The sequence below is a fragment of the Oncorhynchus clarkii genome, chromosome 20 (genome assembly GCF_045791955.1).
Source record: "Oncorhynchus clarkii lewisi isolate Uvic-CL-2024 chromosome 20, UVic_Ocla_1.0, whole genome shotgun sequence".
In the NCBI taxonomy this organism is placed as follows: Eukaryota; Metazoa; Chordata; class Actinopteri; order Salmoniformes; family Salmonidae; genus Oncorhynchus; species Oncorhynchus clarkii.
Window position 1 is genome coordinate 50,159,105 of NC_092166.1, and position 19,134 is coordinate 50,178,238.

At 42.2% G+C, this 19,134-nt stretch overlaps 1 protein-coding gene across 7 annotated transcripts in view; it reads left to right on the plus strand.

Moving 5' to 3' along the window:
* The window catches only part of LOC139376461 (proline dehydrogenase 2), a 28,789-nt gene extending 11,819 nt beyond the window's left edge, over positions 1-16,970 (plus strand). For 2 of the 7 annotated variants that reach the window (XR_011627929.1, XR_011627927.1), the window contains exons 4-12: positions 27-153; positions 886-957; positions 3,617-3,697; positions 6,432-6,575; positions 9,857-10,023; positions 15,262-15,372; positions 15,537-15,625; positions 16,050-16,617; positions 16,677-16,970. Coding sequence is in view for 2 of the 7 variants with exons in the window: in XM_071119079.1 (XP_070975180.1) it covers positions 27-153; positions 886-957; positions 3,617-3,697; positions 6,432-6,575; positions 9,857-10,023; positions 15,262-15,372; positions 15,537-15,625; positions 16,050-16,231 (973 nt within the window). In the remaining 5 variants the exon portion in view is untranslated. Of the gene's footprint in view, positions 1-26; positions 154-885; positions 958-3,616; positions 3,698-6,431; positions 6,576-9,856; positions 10,024-15,261; positions 15,373-15,536; positions 15,626-16,049 lie in introns of all 7 variants that reach the window. The other 5 variants (XR_011627928.1, XR_011627931.1, XM_071119079.1 and 2 more) reach the window with 3 other exon arrangements.
* Positions 16,971-19,134: the final 2,164 nt, after the last annotated feature.

The following is a 19,134-nucleotide window of genomic DNA, read 5'->3' on the forward strand; positions in this document are numbered from 1 at the left end:
TGTGGTCAAATATCAATTGTCAACAGGGAGCGACGGTACAACGACAACCTGGCGTCCATGTTGGAATGTGTCGACATGTCCCATAGCAATGCATGGAGCAAAGATCCCATGATGCAGCTGAAGATCACTGCCTTGCTCAGTCCAGAGCTGTGTGTAAGTGTATGACTTACTTGACTAAAACCCTTTTACTCTGCGAGGAGCATAGTTCATGCTTTTTTGGTTTGTTAAGTTTATTTCTTCCATCTTTTTGTAAGTGAATGCCTTTCTATTGAAATAATCTTTCTCCATTGTGTGTAATCATGGTATTAATTAGACCTTTGAAGACTAAATCATTTTAATTGTACTATCCTGCAGGGTTGGGGCCAATTCCATTTCAATACAGTTCCACATTTCCACATTTTCCACATTTTAATCATAGAAAATCCTTGAGGAGAATTGGAATTTCAGTTTGCATCCAGAATTGACTGAATTTAATTGGAATATACCCCATATACCCAACCATGCTGTCTTCCTGTCCTTATGAAATATATTGTTTAAGCAATAAACACTACATTCCTGTGTAGCCTGAGTGCCCGTCTGTTTGTGCTATCATACCAACATCTTGTTGTCATGACACACAATGTTTACCTTGACAAGGACTGAAATTGTAAGCGCACAAACAGGTCTGGGACCAGTCTAGCTCTTGTGTATAACTAGCTCTCTATTATTTATTAACAATATCGTCCAATAAAGGGACCTGATCTAGGATCAGGTATTCCCTGTCCATAATAATATAATTCAATATGATCTAAGAGGCAAAACCGATCCTGAATCAGCAATCTGACTCTGAGGCACTTGATAAATGCGGGCCCAGATCTCTGTTGACACATTTCCCTTTGTACTTAGGTGAAGCTTTCAACCCTGCTCTCAGAACAACAGTATGACCTAGACCTCCTAGTCAGAGCCATGGACGGAGAGGTGGGTGAGCCATTTTGTGAGATGTTCAGATGCCTCTCTATAAGTCTAGAGCAGTGGTTCCCAAACTTTTCATAGTCCCGTACCCCTTCAAACATTCAACCTCCAGCTGTGTACCCCCTCTAGCACCAGGGTCAGCGCACTCTCAAATGTTGTTTTTTTCCATCATTGTAAGCCTGCCACACACACACTATATGATACATTTATTAAACATAAGAATGAGTGTGACTTTTTGTCTATACGATACATTTATTTCTGTACAGCACTAAATAATACAGCACTAAATAATAAATATCAGCTGATGTAAAAAGGGCTATATAAATACATTTGATTTGAAATTTGATTTGATTTATTCAACATAAGAATGAGTGTGAGTTTTTGTCACAACCAGGCTAGTGGGATGTGACAAAGAGCTCTTCTAGGACAAGGGCACAAATAATAATATAATAATAATCAATAATTTTTCTCTTTATTTAACCATCTTACATATAAAACCTAATTTGTTCATCGAAAATTGTGAATAACTCACCACAGGTTAATGAGAAGGGTGTGCTTAAAAGGATCGACATAACTATGCAATGTTTGGGTTGTATTGGAGAGAGTCTCAGTCTTCAATCATTTTCCACACACAGTCTTGTGTCTGCATTTAGTTTTCATGCTAGTGAGGGCCGAGAATCCACCCTCATATAGGTACAGCGAAAGTATTCACCCCCTTGGCATTTTTCCTATTTTGTTGCCTTACAACCTGGAATTAAAATTAATTTTAAAAGTCAATACTTTGTAGAGACATCTTTTGCAGCAATTACAGCTGGAAGTCTCTTGGGGTATGTCTCTATCAGCTTGGAACATCTAGTCAATGGGATTTTTGCCCATTCTTCAAGGCAAAACTGCTCCAGCTCCTTCAAAATGGATGGGTTCCGCTGGTGTACAGCAATCTTTAAGTCATACCACAGATTCTCAAGGTAGGATACTCTAAGCGCAGCCCAATCCAGAAATCTGGCAGTGGCTTCTGATTAGATTTTCACAGAACCGCTCGTTGCAATTTCGATGAGGCTCTCTTGTTCAGTGGACTGGAGGCAGGGCTTGAAAGGGATAATGAATCCAGTTGTTTGTGTCGTCCGTTTCGGGAAAGTACCTGCGTAATTGCGCACCCAACTCACTCATGTACTTCACTATATCCCATTTGACATTGTCCGTAAGCTTGAGGTAATTTGCACACAAAAAATCATACAAAGATGGAAAGACCTGTGTGTTGTCCTTGTTAATGCAGACAGGAAAGAGCTCCAACTTCTTAACCATAGCCTCAATTTTGTCCTGCACATTGAATATAGCTGCGGAGAGTCCCTGTAATCCTAGATTCAGATCATTCAGGCGAGAAAAAACATCAAGCAGGTAGGCCAGTCGTGTGAGAAACTCGTCATCATGCAAACGGTCAGACAAGTGAAAATTATGGTCAGTAAAGAAAACTTTAAGCTGGTCTCTCAATTTAATAAAACGTGTCAATACTTTGCCCCTTGATAACCAGCACACTTCTGTATGTTGATACACATCTTGATCACCAAAGTCCATTGGATGTCACAAAACTGTCCAGTACTTAAAAAATATCCTCTCCTGTTGTCCTGGTTTCCAGTGGTTTGCAGAATAGGATGTCTTCCTTAATTGACCCCCCATAAATGTAACGGACATGTACCAGGAGCTGTGCCAGGCCCACCTCGTCTGTTGACTTATCCAGCTGTAACGCATAGAATTCACTGGCTTGTATACGAAGCAGTAATTGTTTCAGAACATCTCCTGCCATGTCACCGATGCGTGGTGAAACTGTGTTGTTTGATGAAGGCATTGTCTGTATAGTTTTATGGGCCTTTTCCCCAGCATTGTCCCAGCCATATATGTGGCAGCAGGAAGAATTAAGTAATCCACAATAGTATGGGGCTTTCCTGTCCTAGCCACTTGGTAGTTCACTATATAAGACGCTTCTAGCCCCTTCTTATTAATGGTATCTGTTGCTTTTATACATGTCTTACTACTCGAAAGTCGTCTTAATTCTCACTCCAAAACCTCCTGTGGCTTTTTTTTTCAAATTCGCATGTTTTGTTTCTAAAGGTCTGCGCAAGAGTGAAGGTTTCATTGAGTTGTGAGATAGTACTTTTGCAAATTTAACACACTGAGGAAAGGTACTACTCCCAAGTGAACCCCAAATCAATGTAGTTCTCATCATATTTGCGTCTTCGATGGTCCAATGTCCCTGTCTGTTGTTCGGTGCTTTCCCGGGTAAGGGGACAGTAGCTCTTCGGCTGCATCAGATTCACAACTGTCAGTGTCCATGCTAGCTGGGCTAACAACGAATGTAGAATTACTGATGCTAGCATTGGATGTGCTCGTGGAAGCAGAACAACTTCTGTTGTCGGCAGGTGCAGGTTTAGAACTGCTGGTAGTAGCAGTATTACCAGTAAAGCTGTTATGTGTCTCTATGGACACGGGCCTTACTAAATGGACTATTTGAAAATGTGAAAAAAAGTAGATTTTTTATTTGTATTTTTATTATGTGTATCACTTTTTATTTGGCGTACACCCGACTGCATTGTGCCTCCCCCCCCCCCTTGTTTGGGAATACCTGGTCTAGAGTGATGACTGATCCACTGTCTGGTCCTGTTTCTCACAGCCAATCAGCTTCCCCGGTTTACAGGAGAGCGAGAACACACATTTCCTGTGCGGCCTTCAGAGGCTCAACAAAGTGGGAGAGGTATGGAGAGAAAAAAATATGCATTTTCATAAATTCAGAAATATTGTCCAAATACATGTATTTATACTTTTATACTTAGATGCCCCATGTGTCCTGTAGTGTATCTTCTTTTACACATTAAATGATATTTATTGCTTCAATGCACCATGTGCCCCGTAATATATATTTTTTACCACATGCAATGATATTCCTGTCATGAAGTTAGATGTAAAAGAGTCGGTAAAACTTTACCTTAACTAGGCCTTGTACCAACAGATACAGTTGAAGTCGGAAGCTTGCATATACTTAGGTTGGAGTCATTAAAACTTGTTTTTCAACCACTCCACAAATTACAAACTATAGTTTTGGAAACGACACAAGCCATTTTTCCAACAATTGTTTACAGACAAATTATTTCACTTATAATTCACTGTATCACAATTCCAGTGGGTCAGAAGTTTACATACACTAAGTTGACTGTGCCTTTAAATAGCTTGGGAAATTCCAGAAAATGATGTCATGGCTTTAGAAGCTGCTGATAGGCTAATTGACATAATTTGAGTCAATTGGAGGTGTACCTGTGGATGTATTTCAAGACCTACCTTCAAACTCAGTGCCTCTTAGCTTGACATCATGGGAAAATCAGAAGAAATCAGCCAAGACCTCAGAAAAAAATTGTAGACCTCCACAAGCCTGGTTCATCCTTGGGAGCAATTTCCAAACGCCTGAAGGTACCACGTTTATCTGTACAAACAATAGTACTCAAGTATAAACACCATGGGACCGCGCAGCCGTCATACCACTCAAGAAGGAGACGCGTTCTGTCTCTTAGAGATTAACATACTTTGGTGAAAAAAGTGCAAATCAATCCCAGAACAACAGCAAAGGACCTTGTGAAGATGCTGGAGGAAACAGGTACAAACATATCTATATCCACAGTAAAATGAGTCCTATATCGACATAACCTGAAAGGCCGTTCAGCAAGGAAGAAGCCACTGCTCCAAAACCGCCATAAAAAAGCCCGTCTACCTACGTTCTTTTTTTTAATATATTTTTTTTTAACCTTTATTTAACTAGGCAAGTCAGTTAAGAACAAATTCTTATTTTCAATGACGGCCTAGGAACAGTGGGTTAACTGCCTTGTTCAGGGGCAGAACAACAGATTTGTACCATGTCAGCTCGGGGATTTGAACTTGCAATCTTCTGGTTACTAGTCCAACGCTCTAACCACTAGGCTACCCTGCAACTGCACACGGGGACAAAGATCATTCTTTTTGGAGAAATGTCCTCTGGTCTGAAGAAACAAAAATAGAACTGTTTGGCCATAGTGACCATTGTCATGTTTGGAGGAAAAAGGGGGATGCTTGCAAGCCGAAGAACACCATCCCAACCGTGAAGCACGGGGTGGCGCACGGGGTGGCAGCATCATGTTGTGGGGGTGCTTTGCTACAGGAGGGACTGGTGCACTTCACAAAATAGATGGCTTCATGAGGGAGGAAAAATATTTGGATATATTGAAGCAGCATCTCAAGACATCAGTTCAGTTAAGTTAAATCTGGGTCCCAAATGGATCTTCCAAATGGACAATGACCCCAAGCATACTTCCAAAGTTGTGGCAAAATGGCTTAAGGACAACAAAGTCAAGGTATTGGAGTGGCCATCACAAAGCCCTGACCTCAATTCCATAGAAAATTTGTGGGCAGAACTGAAAAAGCGTGTGCGAGCAAGTAGGCCTACAAACACCCAACTTGTTGTGGGAAGCTTGTGGAAGGCTACCCAAAATGTTTGACCCAAGTTAAACAATTTAAAGGCAATGCTACCAAATACTAATTGAGTCTATGTAAACTTCTGACCCACTGGGAATGTGATGAAAGAAATAAAAGCTGAAATAAATAATTCTCTCTACTATTATTCTGACATTTCACATTCTTAAAATAAAGTGGTGATCCTAACTGACCTAAGACAATTAATTTTTACTTAGATTAAATGTTGGGAATTGTGAAAAACAGATTGAATGTATTTGGCTAAGGTGTATGTAAACTTCAGATTTCAACTGTTACTGCCAAAATAATGGAAACACTTGAGTAGATGGGGACACTGAATGGTTTGATAAGCAGGAAAATAATGTCAATCATATGCCATGGTTGCCTCAGTTATCAGATCTCAACCCAAATTGAACACTTATTCTGGAGCGGAGCCTGAGACTGTATTTTTTACCACCATCAACAAAACACCAAATGAAAAAATTTCTCATGGAAGAATGGTGTCGCATCCCTCCAATAGAGTTCCAGACACTAGTAGAATCTAATACAAGGTGCATTGAAGCTGCTCTGGCAAATGGTGGCACAACACCCTATTAAACACCCTATTAAGACACTTTATGTTGGTGTTTCCTTTATTTGGACAGTTACATGTATGTAACTACTCATTAATGGCTGTAGTTACGACATTGTATTCACATGTACTAACATACTATCTGCTTTGTAATTACATGGTCATGGTCTCCAACCCTGTTCCTGGAGAGCTTACCGTCTTGTAGGTTTTCACTCCAACCCTAATCTAGCATGCCTGATTCTAATAATTAGGTTGATCAACTGAATCAGGTTAATTACAACTGGGGTTGGATTTAAAACCTACATGACAGTAGCTCTCCAGGAACAGGGTTGGGGAGCCCTGGCCTACACATTATAGACGTAAGAATCACTTTAGGTAAAGTGTTACCAAAGTTCCATTGCTGTATGTGTTTCATTCTCAGGCCAGTGCCAACAAAGTGCGAGTTCTGGTCGACGCAGAGTATACATACATGAACCCCGCCCTCTCACTCGTCACCATGGCCATGATGAAGAAGTTCAACCAAGATGGCGCCTGGATCTGGAACACCTACCAGTGTTACCTTAAGGTAGTCTAGTTTTCAGACTTACAGTGCATTTGGAAAGTATTCAGACCCCTTCACTTTTTCCAGATTTTGTCCGATTACAGCCTTATTGGAAGAAGTGGAAGAAGTAGAATTTGAACCTACACATAATACCCCGTAATGACAAAGCAAACAGGTTTTTTGACATTTTTGCAAATGTATTAATTAAAAATAAAATACATAAATACCTTATTTACATAAGTATTCAGACCCTGGCTCTGAGACTCAAAATTGAGTACAGCTGCATCCTGTTATCTTTGATCATCCTTGTTTGTTTCTACAACTTAATTGGAGTCCACCTGTGGTAAATTCAATTGACTGTACATGATTTGGAAAGGCACACACCTGTCTATATAAGGTCCAACAGTTGGCAGTGCATGTCAGAACAAAAAACAAGCCACGAGGTCAAAGGAATTGTCCATAGAGCACAGAGACAGGATTGTGTCGAGGCACCGGTCTAGGGAAGGGTACCAAAACATTTCTGCAGCATTGAAGGTCCCCAAGAACACAGTGTGGCCTCCATCATTCTTAAATGGAAGAAGCTTTGTAACCACCAGACTCTCCCTAGAGCTAGCCGTACGACCAAACTGAGCAATCGGGGAGAAGGGCCTTGGAGTTTGCCAAAATGCACCTAAAGGTTTCTCAGACCATGAGAAACAAGATTCTCTGGTCTGATGAAACCAAGATCGAACTCTTTGGCCTGAATGTCAAGCATCAACTCTGGAGGAAACCAGGCACCGCTCATCACCTGGCCAATACAATCCCTACGGTGAATCATGGTGGTGGCAGCATCATGCTGTGGGATTTTTTTTCAGCTGCAGGGACTGGGAGACTAGTCAGTGTGGAGGGAAAGATGAATGAAGCAAAGTACAGAGAGATCCTTGATGAAAACCTGCTCCAGAGTGCTCAGGAGGTCGGACTGGGCCGAAGGTTCACATTCCAACAGGGGCTGGGCCATAAGCACACAGCCAAGAGAACGCAGGAGTGGCTTTGGGACAAGTCTCTGAATGTCCTTGAGGGGCCCAGCTGCACAGCTATTTTCAGGTCTCTCCAGAGATGTTCAATCGGGTTCAAGTCAGACCCCGGACTTGAACCCGATTGAACATCTCTGGAGAGACCTGAAAATAGCTGTGCAGCAACACTCCCATCCAACCTGACAGAGCTTGAGAGGATCTGCAGAGAACAATGGGAGAAACTCCCCAAATACAGGTGTGCCAAGCTTGTAGTGTCATACCCAAGAAGACTCAAGGCTGTAATTGCTGCCAAAGGTACTTCAACAAAGTACTGAGTAAAGTGTCTGAATCCACATGTGATTTTTTTGGGGGGGGATCTTAAAACCACTTTTGTTTCTTCATTATGGTGTATTGTGTGTAGATTGATGAGGATAAAAAATATACATTTTAGAATAAAACTGTAAAGTAACAAAACGTGGAAAAGTCGAGGGGTCTGAATACTTTCCCAATGCTCTGTTTACAGTTGAAGTCTGAAGTTTACATACACCTTAGCCAAATACATTCAAACTCAGTTTTTCATTCCTGACATTTAGTCCTAGTAAAAATTCCCTGTCTTAGGTCAGTTAGGCTCACCACTTTATTTTAAGAATGTGAAATGTCAGAATAATAGTAGAGAGAATTATTTATTTCAGCTTTTATTTATTTCATCACATTCCCAGTGGGTCAGAAGTTTACATACACTCAATTAGTATTAGGTAGCATTGCCTTTAAATTGTTTAACTTGGGTCAAACGTTTTGGGTAGCCTTCCACAAGCTTCCCACAACAAGTTGGGTAAATTTGGGCCCATTCCTCCTGACAGAGCTGGTGTAACTGAGTCAGATTTGTAGCCTCCTTGCTCGCACACTCTTTTTCAGTTCTGCCCACAAATGTTCTATGGGATTGAGGTCAGGGCTTTGTGATGGTCACTCCAATACCTTGACTTTGTTGTCCTTAAGCTATTTTGCCACAACTTTGGAAGTATGCTTGGGGTCATTGTCCATTTGGAAGACCCATTTGCGACCAAGCTTGAACTTCCTGACTGATGTCTTGAGATGTTGCTTCAATATATCCACATAATTTTCCATCCTCATGCAGCCATCTATTTTGTGAAGTGCACCAGTCCCTCCTGCAGCAAGGCACCGCACAACATGATGCTGCCACCCCCGTGCTTCACGGTTGGGATGGTGTTCTTCAGCTTGCAAGCCTCTCCCCTTTTCCTCCAAACATAACGATGGGCATTATGGCCAAACAGTTCTATTTTGTATCATCAGACCAGAGGGCATTTCTCCAAAAAGTACTATCTTTGTCCCCATGTGCAGTTGCAAACCGTAGTCTGGCTTTTTTATTGTGGTTTTGGAGCAGTGGCTTCTTCCTTGCTGAGCGGCCTTTCAGGTTATGTCGATATAGGACTTGTTTTACTGTGTATATAGATACGTTTGTACCTGTTTCCTCCAGCATCCTCATAAGGTCCTTTGCTGTTGTTCTGGGATTGATTTGCAATTTTTCACCAAAGTACGTTCATCTCTAGGAGACAGAAGGTGTCTCCTTCCTGAGTGGTATGACGGCTGCGTGGACCCATGGTGTTTATACTTGCGTACTATTGTTTGTACAGATGAACGTGGTACCTTCAGGCGTTTGGAAATTGCTCCCAAGGATGAACCAGGCTTGTGGAGGTCTACTATTTATTTTCTGAGGTCTTGGCTGATTTATTTTTATTTTCCCATGATGTCAAGCAAAGAGGCATCATGGTAGGCCTTGAAATACATCCACAGGTACACCTCCAATTGACTCAAATGGTGTCAATTAGCCTATCAGAAGCTTGTAAAGCCATGACATCATTTTTCATTTCCCAAGCTGTTTAAATGCACAGTCAACTTAGTGTATGTAAACTTCTGACCCACTGGAATTGTGATACAATGAATTATAAGTGAAATAATCTGTCTGTAAACAATTGTTGGAAAATGTCTTGTGTCATGCACAATGTAGATGTCCTAACCAACTTGCCAAAACTATAGTTTGTTAACAATACATTTGTAGAGTGGTTTAAAAACGAGCTTTAATGACTCCAACCTTTTAATGACCTTTTACTCACGTTTTACCATATGTTTTTCCTATAAAATTTAATTGTGCTTGTGGTTAATACAATACCTGCAAATTTGTCCTCTCTCTTTCTCTCACCCCCCCCCCCTCCCCCCCCTCTCTCTCTCTCTCTCTGTTTCGCCCTTCATTACATTCTCTCTGATTCTCCCCCCTCTGTCTTCCTTTCCCTTCAGGAATCGCGGTCTCTCCTGCTCGAGGACGTCCGCCTGTCCATCAGCGAGTCCTTCTGTCTGGGTGTGAAGCTTGTGAGAGGGGCGTACATGGACAAAGAAAGAAAACTGGCCAACAGTGAGGGGTGTTCAGAACCTGTTCACAAATCCTGGGAGCACACCAATGACAGGTAACTCTCTTGTGCATGTCGGTTTTTGGGGTGACGAAAGATGTTATATTACGGAGTGGTGCTCCCGACGTTCAAATAACCAATGTCCAAATAATCTATTATTTCTCCTCAAGTCTGCACCTGTGTACACTCCTCCCCATGCATTAAACCATTGGATTGGTGCGGTGCCTAATTTGTACATCGGGAGGTCCCGGAACACATAGCTCTGAGGTTCCGGGACCACATTGAGGAAAAAAGTGTCAAACACAACGTGGCAGCGTAGCAGATAGAGAACACATCCATGTAGCCTACTGTCTATTGTGGTGAAACGGACAGGTGCTGATTAATTCAAAGCATTTTAGATGTCACTGCAGTATGCCCACGTACTTGAGTATATCTGCGGGGCTTAGACATGTCCAAATTCGTATATATTCTAATTTTCTAGACATCAACATACGGCAACATTTTTAGACCACACTGCAGAACACCCGCAACACACACACACTCAGCTGTGGGGTTCACAAGAGCCCAATTTCATATCATTTTCAAGACATCAATGTAGCAGTAGAACAAATATCACAATATCAGAACTTCAAACAAAATGAATCAATGTAGGCTACAGCAGAACACACACATGAGAATATATAGGCTTCCTGCCTATGTGATAATATGAGGCACACATTCAGATTACCAACACAATACCAAACAAGTTTGTAAAGAAAAAATAAAATCCTTTTTTCAAAACCTCCCACAATGACTCTCCCCGTGTCAAGTCCATTTAACTCCTGTCAGTCAATGTCTTCATCTAAGCCATGAGCCTGTGGCTATAACTTTTAGCCTCCTTCTAAGGTTGTTCTGAAGACTCTGGCTGTAGTGTCTATTTTCTCAGAGTGGGTGTCCTCTTTACCCTTATCTACAAGGCTTGCTGCCACCAAATGCGCCTTGGTTCGGCATGTTCAAAAACCTTTTTCTGAGGGCTCTTTGTTGTTGTTTTTTTACGTCTGAAGTTTAGATGTTAATTTACTGTACATCCCACCCACTCTTTTGCTAGTTTAATCTCTCCAGTTGTTTCGAGCTCCATACCTTTTTGCATGTTGTACAGCCCCACTATTAACTATACATGACAAGTCAGGGGTTATACAGTACCAGTCAAAAGTTTGGACACACTTACTCATTCAAGGGTTTTTCTTTATTTATACAATTTTCTAAATTGTAGAATACTAGTGAAGACATCAAAATGAGGAAATAAAACACATGGAATCATGTAGTAACCAAAAAAGTGTAAAACAAATCAAAGTAGCTACCCTTTGCCTTGATGACAGCTTTGCACACTCTTGGCATTCTCTCAACCAGCTTCACCTGGATTGCTATTCCAATAGTCTTGAAGTTCCCACATATGCTGAGAACTTGTTGGCTGCTTTTCTTACAATCTACAGTCCAACTCATCCCAAACCATCTCAATTGGGTTGACGTCGGGTGATTGTGGAGGCCAGGTCATCTGATGCACCACTCCATCACTGTCATTCTTGGTCAAATCGCCCTTACACAGCCTGGAGGTGTGTTGGGTCATTGTCCTGTTGAAAAACAAATGATAGTCCCACTAAGTGCAAGATATCATCTGTTCACCTATATCTCACAAAGACATGGCAGTTGATACCAAAAATCTCAAATTTGGACAGATTTCCACCGGTCTAATGTCCATTGCTCGTGTTTCTTGTCCCAAGCAAGTCTCTTCTTATTATTGGTGTACCTTAGTAGTGGTTTCTTTGCAGCAATTCGACCATGAAGGCCTGATTCATGTAGTCTCCTCTGAACTGTTGATGTTGAGATGTGTCTGTTACTTGAACTCTGTTAAGCATTTATTTGGGCTGCAATCTGAGGTTCAGTTAACTCTAATTAACTCTGGGTCTTCCTTTCCTGTGGCGGTGCTCATGAGAGCCAGTTTCATCATAGCACGTGATGGTTTTTGCGACTGCACTTGAAGAGACTTTCAAAGTTCTTGACATTTTCCAGATTGATTGACCTTCATGTCTTAAAAAAATGATGGACTGTCATTTCTCTTTGCTTATTTGAGATGTTCTCTCCATAATATGGACTTGGTTTTTTACCAAATAGGGCTATCTTCTGTATACCACCCCTACCTTGTCACAACAAAACTGAATGGCTCGAATGCATTAAGAAGGAAAGAAATGCCACAAATGAACTTTTAACCTGTTACGGCTGCTGTCCCTGTACAGGGATCAACATCAGCGGACATCAGCGGAAATTTCAGAGTGACAACTAATAGTACTCGATACAACTCAAACTTTCATTAAAACGCACACGCAGGGTACTCAATTAAAGCTACACTCGTTGTGAATCTAGCCAACATGTCAGATTTTTAAAATGCTTTTCGGCGAAAGCATGAGAAGCTATTATCTGATAGCATGCAACCCCCGAAATACCCAAAGCGGACGTAAACAAAATAATTAGCGTAGCTGGCGCTACACAAAACGCAGAAATAAAATATAAAACATTCATTACCTTTGACGAGCTTCTTTGTTGGCACTCCTATATGTCCCATAAACATCACAATTGGGTCTTTTTTTCGATTAAATCCGTCCATGTATACCCAAAATGTCCATTTATGAAGCCCGTCTGATCCATGAAAAAGCATCGTTCCAAAATGCACCGTCATTTTTTCAAATTAAAAAAGTTACCTATAAACTTTGACAAAACACTTCAAACTACTTTTGTAATCCAACTTTAGGTATTAGTAAACGTTAATAATCAATCAAATTGATCACGGGGCGATCTGTATTCAATAGCAGCATGTTTTGAAATCATGGTCCACATTCTCTCTTTCATAACTTCCTCTGGTGTGCTCGACGACAGGAAGTGCCTATTCCTCATTTTACCAAGGATTAATTTAAAATCAATTGACAGTACTGGCGACATCGTGTGGAAGTTGTAGGCATTGTAAACAGGGCGTTAACCTATTTTCCCTTGCCATAGACAATACAGAGACTGGTGGAGGGATATATATATATTTTTTTTGTGAACAGTTTTCCTTGGGATTTTTCCTGCTAAACACGTTCTGTTATAGTCACAGACATGATTTAACCAGTTTTATAAACTTCAGAGTGTTTTCTATCCACACATACTAATCATATGCATATACTATATTCCTGGCATGAGTAGCAGGACGTTGAAATGTTGCACGATTTTTAACAAAAAGCTGCAAAAATTCGCAGCCTCTTTAGACTTGGTTTTTTACCAAATAGGGCTATCTTCTGTATACCACCCCTACCTTGTCACAACAAAACTGAATGACTCGAATGCATTAAGAAGGAAAGAAATGCCACAAATGAACTTTTAACAAGGAACACCTGTTAAGTGAAATGCTTTCCAGGTGACTACTGAATGAAGCTGGTTGAGAGAATGCCAAGAGTGTGCGCAAAACTGTCATCAAGGCAAAGGGTAGCTACTTTGAAGTATCTCTAATATGAAATATATTTGATTTGTTTAACACTTTTTTGGTTACTACATGATTCCATATGTGTTATTTCATAGTTTTGATGTCTTCGCTATTATTCTACAATGTAGAAAATAGTAAAAATACAGAAAAACCCTTGAATGAGTAGGTGTGTCCAAACTTTTGACTGGTACTGTACATTTGCTTGTTCTTGAACTGCAAATTGCACCTCCTTCGAGCACTTTGTCTATGGATGCACTGCCCACATCCCCCCAACTCCCAGCCTCCCTCGCCCACTGAGTCTGACTCGCTAGTAGGCCTACGAGCTAGTGGAGGTGCCGGTGGTGATGCTGAACTGCCGGGATTAGCAGCGCTGCTAGCTAAGGCATTGCCATTAGGTGGCTAAGCTAAGGCATCGCCACTGACAGTTCTCTGGCTTGTTCTGGGTTCGTTTCTCTGAATTTCTGGACTTGAAAAATGTCATCAAACTCGATTGCCTTGTCTTATCCATTTTTGATTTGGATTTCCTACAATTAAAATTCAGTAGGGAGACGACTAGCCTAGGCTACGTAATGTGTTTACGTAGGAACCTCTTCACTAGCTGACCACCACTACCAAGACCTGTGTCAAGATCAGTTACTTACCCCACTGGCCCTCCCAATAACCTGTACAAATAAGAGAGCAGGTCTGAGATCAGTGTGTCAGGATAGGATGATTACACAGAATTGTCACCGTGCTTTTACATGATGGTCTTTCTGGGGGGTGGGAGAAATAACGAGAAGGTATCTTGAGTAGAGTTTTATTAGAATGTCTACAGTGCGAAAAGTGAAACAATAAATACATCCTCGAGAGCTTCCGGATCAAGGCAAATAGGTGCCGGAACAAACAAAGTCAAATCAGAGAGGTGCCGGATCCTGTTCCTGGCAGTATCCGTCTCAAATTAAGCACTGGATTGGTGTAAGCCTGGACTATTTGTTTTTTTCAAATTACATCATTTCCATAAATATTCAGACCCTTTACTCAATACTTTGTTGAAGCACTTTTGGCAGCGATTACAGTTTATGCCCAGCCGGCTTGCTCTGCGCCTGTGTCTCTGCCGGCCCGTCAGGCTCGCCCAGGTGGGACGCCGGGTGGCGCCTCTAGAGGGTAGTGTCATGCCTGCTCCCGCTCTCCCTCCTTGGCGCAGGCTCCCCAGCATTACGCACTCCTGCCACCATCAGTACGCACTGCCTTTTCCAGTCAGACGCATCTGCGCTCATTGGACTCACCTGGACTCAATCATCTGTCATTACCTCCCCTACATCTGTCTGGTTCCCCGCTCTATTCCCGGCTGCAGCATTAGTTGTCATATGTCCTTGTTTACCCGTGTGCTGGCACTGTTCCTGTTTTGCTACCTGTCTGTTCCATATTAAATGTCAGCGCCCCGTACCTGCTTCGAATCTCCAGCGCCGGCCCTTACACACAGAGCATGACGCTGCCACCACCATGCTACCGGATCAAGGCAAATTGGTGCTGGAACAAACAAAGTCAAATCTGAGTGGTGCCGGATCCTGTTCCGGCAGGAATTAAGCACTGGATTGGCCTGGACTAGAGGGAGTTTCCACCATATCTCTTATAACAGTTTTTTCTTTTGAAATCCATGACACAGGAGTGAACATTTTGCAAGAAAAGGATTTATTATTGGGAATGTTTTTAACCATGAATGTTTTTGTTATGATGTGTTCATTTAGAAATATCATTGATGTGATAATGCCATGTCACAAGATGCCATTGTGTCTCTCCATAATGTCGCTGTGCTCCTGCAGTTACAACGGCTCGTTGGACATCCTGCTGGAGCTCATCTCCCGGGACCCTCAGCGCTATCGGATCATAGTCGCCACGCACAACGAGGAGTCCGTCAGGCGTGCAGTTCAACGGTAAGATTCACAAATGTTTTACCTCAAATTTAGAGATATTCCTGTCCATTTAGGGGACCCTCTTTTGGCTCAAGAGCACCCCCAGAGGTAAAAGTTATGTAAAGCCTCTAATGCAGCACATGCATTACATGACATTGAATTGGTATTGTGACATCTGTCCTAAGGATGGGAGAGCTGGGAATAGACAAAGATGGTGGATCTGTGTGTTTTGGTCAACTGTTGGGGATGTGTGACCATGTGTCTCTCACTCTAGGTAAGGTTCTTTTCTCCCTTCAAATGCAACTTGTATTCAAGTGTATCGTCAAGGAAACTCAAGTCCCTATTCTGCCTTTCCTTGCTTAGCTACACAGATGAAGGTAGTGTTGTGCATAATATTTACTTTTTTCTTCCCATATCCATCTTTCCTTGTTTCTCTGCCTCTCTTTATCCTTCCCTCTTCCTCTCCTCTCTGTCTCCTCTCCCCCACCCATCCTCTCTAACCTCTCCCTCTTCACTTCCTTGTCCTTTCTCTGTCCCTCTCTCCTGCCTCTGTCTCTCTCTTTCTCCTGTCCTCCCACTGTCCCCTCAACCCCCTCTCTTTATCTCCTTGTCCTTTCCCTCTGTCTTTCTCTGTCCTTTGCTTCTGTGTCTCTTTTTCTCCACCTCTCCCCCTTTTTGACCCTTTCTCCTCCCCCTAGCCCAGCAGGGTTACTTGGTGTACAAGTCGGTGCCGTATGGCTCGGTGGACAACACCCTGCCCTACCTGGTGCGCCGTGCCCAGGAGAACCGTACCGTGCTGCAGGGCATCCGCAAGGAGAGAGACCTCCTGAGACTGGAGCTCCACAGGAGGCTGCGGCAGGGGCTCAGACAGGGAAGCTAGGGGTAGGAACGACGGGGAAGCTAGGAGTAGGAACGACGGGGAAGCTAGGGGTAGGGACGACAGGGAAGCTAGGGGTAGGGACGACAGGGAAGCTAGGGGTAGGGACGACAGGGAAGCTAGGGGTAGGGATGACAGGGAAGCTAGGGGTAGGGATGACGGGGAAGCTAGGGGTAGGGACGACGAGGAAGCTAGGGGTAGGGACGACGGGGAAGCTAGGGGTAGGGACGACAGGGAAGCTAGGGGTAGGGACGACGGGGAAGCTAGGGGTAGGGACGACGGGGAAGCTAGGGGTAGGGACGACGGGGAAGCTAGGGGTAGGGACGACGGGGAAGCTAGGGGTAGGGACGACGGGGAAGCTAGGGGTAGGGACGACGGGGAAGCTAGGGGTAGGGAACGGGGACTAGGGGTAGGGACGACGGGGAAGCTAGGGGTAGGGACGGGGAAGCTAGGGAAGACGGGAAAGGGGTAGGGACGACGGGGAAGCTAGGGGTAGGGACGACGGGGAAGCTAGGGGTAGGGACGACGGGGAAGCTAGGGTTAGGGACGACGGGGAAGCTAGGGTTAGGGACGACAGGGAAGCTAGGGGTAGGGACGACGGGGAAGCGGGGATGGTGTGGGCTAAATTTGCATTAAAGACAGTCAATTCAGGAAGTAAACTGAAGCACGTATTCAATCATTTAAAAAAGGCCATCTACTTTTTACTGATTTCTCAATAAAGGATAAGGAAATGATGTCAAAAGTTTTTCATTTTTTACATTTTTTTATATAAAACACCTGAATTTATTGACTTTACCTCATTTCTCAAGATTTCCAGCCGTTGCCTAGTCTATACGCACATGATTGAAATCAACACAGGTAGGCTGTTGCATTGTTTTCAAATAGGTAGCTTATTTGTCAGATAAACCAGAACCTGCAGGCTGCAGCCAAAATATGCTTTAACTATACACAATTGTTTTAACTATTTCTTGTTAACAAACTATAGTTTTGGCAAGTCGGTTAGGACATCTATTTTGTGCATGACACAAGTCAGTTTTCCAACAATTGTTCACAGACAGATTATTTCACTTATAATTCAATGTATCACAATTCCAGTGGCTCAGAAGTTTACATACACTAAATTGACTGTGCCTTTAAACAGCTTGGGAAATTCCAGAAAATGATGACATGGCTTTAGAAGCTTCTGATAGGCTAATTGACATAATTTGAGTCAATTGGAGGTGTACCTGTGGATGTATTTCAAGACCTACCTTTAAACTTTCATGGGAAAATAAAAATAAATCAGCCAAGACCTCAGAAAATAAATAGTAGACCTCCACAGGTCTGGTTCATCCTTGGGAGCAATTTCCAAACGCCTGAAGATACCACGTTCATTTATACAAACAATAGTATGCAAGTATAAACACCATGGGACCACACAGGACTCCACCAATCAAGCCTATATGATAGAGGGGCCAGACAGATGCCACTCCTCAGTAAAAGGCACATAACAGCCCGCTTGGAGTTTGCCAAAAGGCACCTAAAGGACTCTCAGACCATGAGAAATGTTGTGACATTGCTACATTAATGCGATGGCGATTATTTTATCAAATAAATTAACTATGTTTAATTAATACGATGATTAAATTAATCATGTAACAATTGGGGCACCACGGAAACGGTTTCTTTAATGAGTTACCGTTTCCCTAATTAACCAAATTATCATCTTAGTCATCCATTAATTATTTTTACCTCATAACTCATTCTGAACATCGTAATATCCTATAAATCTGCACAAATTGGCTTACATTTTTATTTACTAACTAACTAAATAATCACACAGAATTACATAAACAAACACACAGGATAGATTATATATTGATTACTACATAATGCAATGAAAGTCCCTAGTGGACTAACCCGACATGACGGCTTGTTGCACAATTAAAGGCGGGGGAAGAAAGCAGGAGGAGGAGAGACAAAATAATTAATCTGTCGTACATACAGTTGAATAATACGCTCATCGTAAATGTGGATATTTAGAACCCTAACAACCGCTCATTCGGATTTAGAAACGCAAAGTACATATTTACGCTTGTATGTCTTTGTCGTCTCTCTCTGGTGAAATCACTAGATCCGTCTACGCCGGGGAGTAATTCGACAGAAAGTCTCTGGTTTTGTAAGTCTCTGGTTGTCCACCAGAGGTCACCATGTCCTTTATATACTTACTGCCTACTTCATTTAGCCAGTAAGTATATAAAGGAGTTGAAGGCGAGCCTTGAAATGAGTGACGAAAGAGCTGCGAAAATGGAGAAAGAAACAAACAAGCTAGAAGGGACAGTCAATAAGATAGAAACAGACGTTAATGAACTTAAAAAGGAGAACATCTTTCTGAGAGAAGCCTTACTAGACATACAGACTAGATCTATGAGAGAAAATCTAGTACTTACAGGTACCCAAAAACGTATTGAAGGAATTCTTTCTTACAGTGCTTCAATAAAATCCAACTCAAAAGTGTACACAATTTCAGACAGAGGACAGAGATGTGAGCGTCGAATTGTTGCCAAATTTGCTGTCTTTAAGGATAAAGTAAAGGTTAAAAGCTTGGGTAAAAGACTCACTGGCACAAAAATAGGCATGAATGATCAGTTCCTGAGGGAGCATGCAGAACGGAGCAGAGTTCTGTTTCCAATTTTCAAGGAAAATAGATTGAAAGTGAAGCGTGTAGCTCTCATAGTCGATAAACTGTATATTGACAACCAAATGTTCTGAGACACAAAGACTACTATGGCTATTCTAAAAATTACAACGTTTTCATAGAGGAGGCGAATAATGGAACACCCTATACTAGCCATGGTAGGGATTGTAATAATACAAAAAAATGATAGAAATGCAATATTTATTAAATAAATAAAGTACAACTACGC